This window comes from Saccopteryx bilineata, chromosome 11 (assembly GCF_036850765.1).
Source record: "Saccopteryx bilineata isolate mSacBil1 chromosome 11, mSacBil1_pri_phased_curated, whole genome shotgun sequence".
Lineage (NCBI taxonomy): Eukaryota > Metazoa > Chordata > Mammalia > Chiroptera > Emballonuridae > Saccopteryx > Saccopteryx bilineata.
In genome coordinates this window covers 42,729,063-42,737,880 of record NC_089500.1, presented here as the reverse complement: position 1 = coordinate 42,737,880, position 8,818 = coordinate 42,729,063, and the positions used below count along the sequence as shown (strand labels likewise).

Genomic DNA, 8,818 nt, shown 5'->3' with positions numbered 1-8,818 from the left:
TAGTGTGAGATGAGAAATGTTACTAGTGAAAGGATGAGATCTTGATTCTTGTCTTCTTGAAGAGAAGAACTCGGTAAGAGAAAGTGCAGCAAGTAAAGGAAGAATTCACTGGCCGTGCAGGAATACACTCAGAAGGGCCTGAGTGGGCAATGGGCAAAGATAAGGGGCCCTTGGAGAGGTTCAGGGAGTCAGCTTGGGATGAGCTACCACTGCCCACTGCTCCCGGGTTGCAGATCTCGTGGGCTCACTTAGAGCTTAGGAGAAAAAGGAGGAGGCAAGGAAAATGTGGAGGAGAAAGTAGAGGAGAAGGGGGAGGGGGAGAGAGCGGAAGGTGAAGGCGGGCCTGCACAAGGGCTTTTGAGACATTTCTTTTGGAATTAAGGGTGGAAAGGCCCCAGGGGAGGATCTCAGTAGAATATTCACCAGCTTTCCAGGTGTGTACTTTTAGGGTTCTTGCCAAGGCAGGGGGTCATGAGTCAATGCAGTTGGTCCTAAAGTCAGCTGTGGCATCGCCTGTCTGGTTTCGCTGCTTTTCTGGACCTGGAGCTGAAACAACTGAGGCCTAGATGTATTTGATGTGGCTCAGCACCTCATTGTCCTGGGGACTTCATGTTTAAGGGCTATTCTCTGCCCCACTTGCTCATTCCCCCTCTAAGTCACATCTAACCTGCATGACTAGCAACATGCCAGGGGAGGAGAGGTCAGGGGAGGGGCCAAACTGCATGACCAGTGATACGAAATCAAGGGGTCTGAACTGCATAACCAGCAATGTGCTAGTCGAGGAAGGTCACCCTGGGGGCGAGGGTCTTGTCTTCCCTCTTTTGCCTGTTGCTAGGCACCTGGGGCTTTGTACCCTGGTGAGCTTCTGTACCTGGCCCATCATCCTCATTCTGCTCATGTCTGTCTAATGGCCCACCAGAGAACCACTGCATGAGATGATAACATTATGGTCCAGAATAATGGTTATTGGCCTGGCCTGTGGTGGAGCAGTGGATAGAGCGTCCACCTGGAATGCTGTGGTCACCGGTTTGACACACCTGGGCTTGCCTGGTCAAGGTGCATATGGGAGTTGATGCTTCCTGCTCCTCCCCCCTCCCCCCCTCCTCTCCCTCCCTCTCTCTCTCTCTGAAAATGAATAAAATATAAAAAAATTAAAATGAAAAAGAATAGTGGTTATTGTATGGCCGCTTGCTTTTGAGAAATTTCTTTTGGAATTAAGTGCTAGAAAAATAATATTCTCTCTTAAGAAAGTGGTAATTCCTTCCTCTATTTCTTTTTCCTTTATAATCAGCAAACTCAAAGTTAATGCAAAGAAAAAAAATGCATTCAAAACCAAAATTAAAATGCAAATAAAACAACTTTATCAGTCTATCTTCTCCCCTCAGCATGATGTTGTTTTTCCTATTGACGTGTTGTTCATCTTTAAGTTGCTATATATTCTTAGGGAATGAAGTAGGAAATAAACATAAACAAGGTTACAGCAAAAGGAGGCAACGGTTGTTCCACAGACAATTCAGTGCTGATGACCCAAAGTACAGTTGATCATAAGAAAGGACCGGAGTGGCCAGGCAGATGGAGCAAATAAGGGTCAGCCCCTTTGGCCTCCAGCTTTGTCTGGGATGAGCCTCTGTGGTGTGTGCTGAAGCAGGCAATGGGCAGCCAAGTGGAGGCTTCTAGAATGACAAGACAAGCCTGGATTGCTTCCCGAGAATTCCAACCCCTGGTGTTGACTAGGAGTCTGGGGGATCCTGAGAGGCCATGCTGTCCTGTGCGTCCCCAGAAAGCACCATCACTTGCTTTCCATGAAGAGCATCTTACTTTTAGCAAAATATGACCGGCTCATTAATAACCAGGAGTTTTAAAGCTTTTGAAAAAATCATTATTAACTGTGGTTACTTCATTTCAAATGCGAAATCCTTGAATAGACCAGAGATCTTAATTTTTTTAAAATATAGCTGAGTATTTTTAATTATAAATGTACTTGCATATTCTCAGCATATTTCATTATTTATGTTGCTGGTGAAAAAGCTTTTTAATTAAATAGCAAGCTGGCAATCCATTGTGAAATGTATAGAAGTGGATTTCCTAGCATTAAAAAACTAAATTCACATATGAAACATTCCAGCAAATATATACATACACTTTAATCCCTATGAGGAATTTGTTTCTGTATAATTTTTATTATTTATTTATTTGTTTGTTTGTTTATTTTTGTATATTTCAAAGTGAGAAGCAGGGGGGAGGCAGACTGATAGACTCCTGAATGCGCCCCACCGGGGTCCACCCAGCATGCCCACCAGGGGACGATGCTCTGCCCATCTGCGGCGTGGCTCTGCTGCAATGGGAGCTACTCTAGCGCCTGAGGCAGAGGCCATGGAGCCATCCTCAGCGACTGGGCCAACTTTGCTCCAATGGAGTCTTGGCTGCGGGAGGGGAAGAGAGAGAGAGAGGAAGGAGAGGGGGAGGGGTGGAGAAGCAGATGGGCGCCTCTCCTGTGTGCCCTGGCCGGGAATGTAACCTGGGACTTCCACACGCTGGTCCGAAATTCTACCGCTGAATGAACCAGCCAGGGCCATCTAAATAATTTTTGAAAATTTGACTGAAAGTTATTTTTTAATTATTGGCAACAATAAAAAAAGTATACTGTGCCAGTACTCTGCATGGTTATTCATATTTAATGCATCCACCTAACTTGTAAATGAGGTGGGCGGTGGTTCTCAGTGTGGTTCCCACACAAGGAGCATAGGCGGGGTACAGGGAAACTTCTTAGACATAAACAAATGGGAGTGCCACCCCAGGCCAACTGAACCGGTGATTCTGGGTGTTAGGCCTGGGGATGGAACAAGCCCTCCCGGTGATCTTGATGCTGACGATATTTTGAGAGCCACGGGGTGAGGATTACACTTTGTGGCGCTGGTAATCTGGGTTTCATTCATGAGTCCCCTGGTCCCAGGCAGTCACAGTGAAGTGAATTGGTTCTTGCTATAGTTTCCTCATCAAAATGGTGCTGTCAGGATTCTCATTTGTTTATGGTTTAAAGATCTGCTTGAGGTTCTCAGAGCTTCAGAGGTCAAAATGATCATAGTGAGTGAAATATTTTAAGCATGATGTGGTTCAAAGTTGCCCTTTAATATCAGATGTATACTTACCAATTTGGACTACAGATGTGTATCAGGACTCGGTCTACATATTTCTATTCTCATCTTTCAAAAAAAAAAAAGAAAAAAAGAGACTCTTTGAAATTAGAGCCCCTACTCATTGACCATTTTTTGGCAGGTGATGGTGCCAGCCACCTCCCAGAGATACCCAGGCCTGTGTGAAGGCGGAAGCCGGCGAAGTGATCTGGCGAAGACAAGAGTGGGAATCAGCACCAGAGCTAGAACTAACAGCCACCGCTCCCTGCCCGTGCTTTGTCTTCTGAATGAACAAAGCTGCTTCTTAAGTACCCATAAACCAAACTGCCTCTTAAATTGCAGCCATCTACTTTGAGTTCAGATTTGCACAGCATGACATGAATTGGGCTGCAAATTATGCAGAAAACAGCTATCACATCCGTCTGTGATATCAGAATCCTCCAGTCCAATGTGACCTGGTAGTATCTGGTAGAGCAGACGTACCCTGGGTCTGCTGCCTTCCCCATACAGTGTGAGGACTATCCTCCCAGCTGCGTCTGGCCCGGAGTGGAAAGGTTAAATATGATTGAGGTTAGGCCTGTGATGTGCTCAAGAGCAGACTTCATTTCCAAGGGTGCAGACAATTAGTCTTTTTTTTTTTTTTTAATGGTAGAGTAACTAGAAAAAGAAAATGCACAAATACACTCAGACTGAATGGTAAACTGAATTTATTTCCTCTTGGAAAACAATTCCAGTAATCTCCAGGTTCAGACCGCAGAGTAAACATTAATAACAGTAACATACAGGTTAGTTCAACTGATTCAAGAATTTGGCTTGTGTGAAATCATTAAGGAAAACCTTGAACACTCAAAGCTTCAAATGTATCCAGGAAAAAAAAAATTCTTTGACAGTCTACATAACAACTATTGCATATATAGTGATGCTACCTGTCACATTGCAAGGCTTACAAATATATATACGGGCCTTATCCAGCGGCGGGGTCTGTTCTGTGAGAGCATCTCTTCATGGTTGGTGAGAATCTTCAGCAATAAAAAATAGTCTTGGATTTAATCGTTGATTTACCAAAAGAGAAATGCTAAGCTTAAGTGTAAATAAAAGGAAGTCCAAACACAGTTGTTTTAATGTCTTCCTTGAAAATACTTTCTCTTAAGCCATTTTGCTCACTTTTTTTTTCCTTTTTCTTTTTTTGAATCTTGCCTGAATAGGGCCCAAGTCCACCAGTCTTTATAAGACCATTTTAGTTTCAGACGACATAATACATGTGCAACACTTTATATACAAAGGTTCTATCCGGTGCTCAAAAGTTCAAACACATGAACATCCAACAGTTCTGATAATACAAGTTCTATGGTACAATACAATGTTTCTGAATAATATACATTAACAATGAAGGTTTCGTGCAAACAGTAAGACATGTTCCCTTTTTGTGCCACCGAAGCTCCCCCGACAGACCATGCTTGCACTAACTGCTGTGCTGGGTCATTGTATGATTCTGTAACAAAACAGAAAGGGGGACAAAAATTAAGCGATTGTACTTTCATCACACCAAGTGTCTATAGATGTGGACTGATTTGTTATACCACGAACCATGTGTTTTCCAGCTGGTGAATAGGTGTTCACGGGACCCTGACTCCACCCTGCCCCCAGTCAGCACCAGGAGCCAGAGGCAGGGCCAGGGTCCACCCGAGAGGAGAGCACTGGCTCGGTGACTGGCCAGTATCTCTCTTCGTCTCTGCCATGCCTTTCCAGAACACCTTCCCACCTTCCATCATCCCCGTCTTAGCAAAAAGCGACCCATTTTTCAAAGACCGGGGTAGCACTATTTTAACAGTTTTCTTTATCTGTGCATCATTTCCATTGATTAGAAATGCTTTTGTTCAAGTCACTCTCGGGTGGCGAACATCTTGACAGCAGAGGTTCTATCTGTCCCTGAATATAAACTTTAAAGGCAAAAGCAGCCTATCCGACAACTGACAGAAGGGCGGGAAGCCCTCCAGCTCCCCTCCTGCAGATAGGCTCAGGGTGGTGTTACCACCTGGCGTCGGGGCCAATCACAGCAGGCAGCAGCCACTCCCCCCCTCTCCGGCTGATGTGGCCTTTGTTGTATTTTGGTACTTTCCTCTCTGTCCATTCAGCATGCCCCCTTTCTGAGTGAGCCACTTCTTTCCAAATTGTGAGAGGCCTGCGGCCTGCATAGGGAAGGTCCAACCACTCATTTGGAGCGGAAGTCTAGAGATGGCCCGAGCTCCATCTTCCTTCCTCTGCACTTCCTTTCATGTTATGTTCTCTGAACTCTCACTTTGTACCCCATCACCTACCCCACTCCTTCTGGCCAGACTCTTGAAGCCCAGTTCCAATATTGCCACTTCCGTGTTCATCCTATCTAAATCAATTTCTCCCTTCTCTGATTTCCTACTGCCCCTCCTATGCTTATATAGTACTCTTAGGTCTTGTCTTCTTGTGTGTGCAGGCCTGGCTCTCTGTCTATGTCAGTGATTCTGGTGTTCATTCATTTAGCCTCTCCTTCCCCAGCCTCTCTTGAACACTTACACCCTCCCCCCCACCTCACCCTGGGGCAGGCTACAGCACCGCAGAACCCAGTGAGGAGCATCTGGCAAACTGAATGACTGATCGGCGAAGCAAAGGCTACTGCTGCGGACAGGATGCTCCCTGCCTCCCCGCCGTCAAAGTGCTCACGGTCTGAAGAAGAAAGTCATGTGGGCACATGAAGATAAAGCAATATGGCAGAATAATATTAAAAAGGAACACAGGCCCTGGCCGGTTGGTTCAGTGATAGAGCATCAGCCTGGCGTGCAGGAGTCCTGGGTTCGATTCCCAGCCAGGGCACACAGGAGAAGAGCCCATCTGCTTCTCCATCCCTCCCCCTCTCCTTTCTCTCTGTCTCTCTCTTCCCCTTCTGCAGCCAAGGCTCCATTGGAGCAAAGTTGGCCCGGGCACTGGGGGTGGCTCTATGGCCTCTGCCTCAGGCGCTAGAATGCCTCTGGTTGCAACAGAGAAACGCCCCAGATGGGCAGAGCATCGCCCCCTGGTGGGCATGCCAGGTGGATCCCGGTTGAGCGCATGTGGGGAGTCTGTCTGACTGCCTCCCCATTTCCAACTTCAGAAAAATACAAAAAAAAAAAAAGAAAAAAGAAAAAAGAACACAAATGGCATGGCGACACCTAACCTTGCCTGCCCTCTGGGGAACGCACTGCAGTGCAGGTAACATGTGATGTTTCAGTTGAGGCTGGAGAAATGAGAGGTATTTGGGACACAGGGAGGGACTCTAGGTCAGGAGACCACAGGGTAAAGGAAATGAAGCAAAACTCTGCAAGGTGCATACCTGCAACCCTTCAGACTGGCTGGAATCTTCTAGTGCCCTCAATCAAGAGAACTGATGGGAAAGGAATATGGGGTAGTTTGGGGCAGATTATGGAGAGCCCTCTGCGTCTTTGTCTCATAGATGAAGAGGGGCTGTGGAAGGTTTTTCAGCACAGGGCTTTGTCTTAGAGAACTTTATCCTTTCAATCCCAGAACAACTAGCAAAATGGCTGCTCAGTGACTATGTGCTGATGACTGAGGTTTGGATACTGACATTGGCCGAGAGGTGGCTGAGGGCACCAGTGAGGGAGACTTGTGAGGAAGAGCCAGGGTTTCTGTTCCCTAGTTCACACACAGCCCAGTTTTTGAAAACGGAATGCAAAATATTGATGAGAAACACCATTTCACTCTCCCTTGTTTGGAACCTAGGTATTTTGATTAATTCGGTGAAGGATGAGCTGGATTTTTTCTTCTTTATAGTCTCAGCACCTAAAGTACAGACAGGAGCTGAGTACCTTGTATGTCAAATCTCTTTTTCTTTGTATTCACTTGAAATACTTCTGAAAATCACGTTTAACCAATGGGTAGACAGAAAAGTAATCAAAATGTGAATGGGCTTAAAAGGCTTTCCCACTTCTTTAAAAATAACACAATTTTGATCAGAGAGGGTATAGTTATACACAAGTTCAACTACTCAAATAATACCGTGCAAGTTTTCTTATACCTTTGCTATCTCAAAGGGTCAAGTCTGATCTTTTCTTTTCTTTTTCATACATAGTTTTTTGTATTATTAATTTTAATGGGGTGACATTGATAAAGTTGTTTTATTTTAAAAGAAAAAAAAATCCAAGAAGTCATGGTAATCGTTTCCTAAACGATAGAACACTGACAGCATATAGAAAATTTTGGTTTTATATGATAATCAAAGTAAGAAAAATCAGTGCAATAACTTTATTTTTAAATGACTGAAGTGTTTACAATAGACATTCCACATTCGATAGGATTCTAGAGGTTAATAAAGGAAGCTATATTGCCATCTCTCCAGAGTTTTCGTACGTGCCTACATCAAGATACTGCAAAACAAGAACCTAACACAAATTGGCCATAATAGTTGGCAACAGTTGTGTCTCACAAGCTTTCATCTTACACTGAAGCCATATATGTCCCTTCAGAGCAAAAAAGAAAAAGAAAAAGAAAAAAAAGAACAAATACATATGAATCACTTATCGTGACAGATTGAAGTCGCAACACTACAGGAGTCACGCTTTGCATATTAAGAGAGAGGAATGTAAATCATCGGAGAGGAGGACAAGAGTATGGCTTGTGAAATTCAAGCTTGCACAGAAATAAAGAGCCCCAATATAAAATACATCTAGCCTGACTGGTGGTGGCGCAGTGGATCAGGCATCGACCTGGAACGCTGAGGTCGCTGGTTCAAAACCCTGGGCTTGCCTGGTCAAGGCACATATGGGAGTTGATGCTTCCTGCTCCTCCCTCTCCTCTCTCTCTCTCTCCCTCTCTCTCCCTCTCTCTCATCCTAAAATGAATAAATAAATAAAAATAATTAAAAAATAAATAAAATACATCTAAATGGGAAACCTGGCATGAAAATGGTAAAGGCAGGAAGTTTCCTTGGTGTGGAGATGCCTGCATACTCCTGAGATCACTTATATAGGGTCATTTTTTTGTTCTCTTTTGGAAAAGAAAGGCCCCCTTCTTGCTGTCCACCACCAGCAGGGACTCTCAAGGTGGGAAGGGGCACATTTCTAGACAGTCATGGGGAATGGGCATATAAGCATTGAAAGAAAAAGGAACCCCGACCTCAAGGGCTTGCCCCTAGGAGTGTCCCTGGAACGTGTCCATTCTCCTTCCCCTCTAGTATTCTGGGTCACTAGAAATACAAACGGCCTAATTTCATTCTCTGAAGGAAGAAAGGAAGGAATCAATGTCAGAGCTGCACAGGTTATGGGGTTGGCTTTTGGGGTTAAAGAGAACAGATAGAGCATCAGTATCTAGACTTCACGTTAGATCCTTTAATAAGAGAAACAAGAAGTCTCTTCATAGGAACCCTCTCTGTATTTTGAGTTTTAAAAAATCACAGACATCATTTCTTTAGAAGGGGAGACCAGAAGCAAGCGGGAAAGAGGAACAGCAGACCAGAGAAGCCCTAAACACAAAGAGAGGGTAGGCTCTGCTGCGGCTCTCCCCTGCCCTGGCTCCCGGCCACTCCACGGAGCAGGTCCTGTCACTGCGGTACCCACGCGCATGCGCAGTGAGGAGAAAACGCTGCCAGGCCCTCAACAAGCAGCCTTTCCTGAGGAAGTTTCCTGCTCTCTGGGTCCAGAGGAAACCACTACGCTAGA

General features: G+C 45.0%; 1 protein-coding gene across 6 annotated transcripts in view; it reads right to left on the bottom strand.

Annotated features, from left to right (window-relative positions):
• Window positions 1-3,824: 3,824 nt before the first annotated feature.
• ZNF521 (zinc finger protein 521) overlaps window positions 3,825-8,818 on the bottom strand; it is a 313,211-nt gene continuing 308,217 nt past the window's right edge. For all 6 annotated transcript variants that reach the window (XM_066246903.1, XM_066246898.1, XM_066246901.1 and 3 more), the window contains one exon: window positions 3,825-4,626. In XM_066246903.1, the coding sequence (XP_066103000.1) occupies window positions 4,597-4,626 (30 nt within the window). In that variant the 3' untranslated portion in view covers window positions 3,825-4,596. The remainder of the gene's footprint in view (window positions 4,627-8,818) is intronic.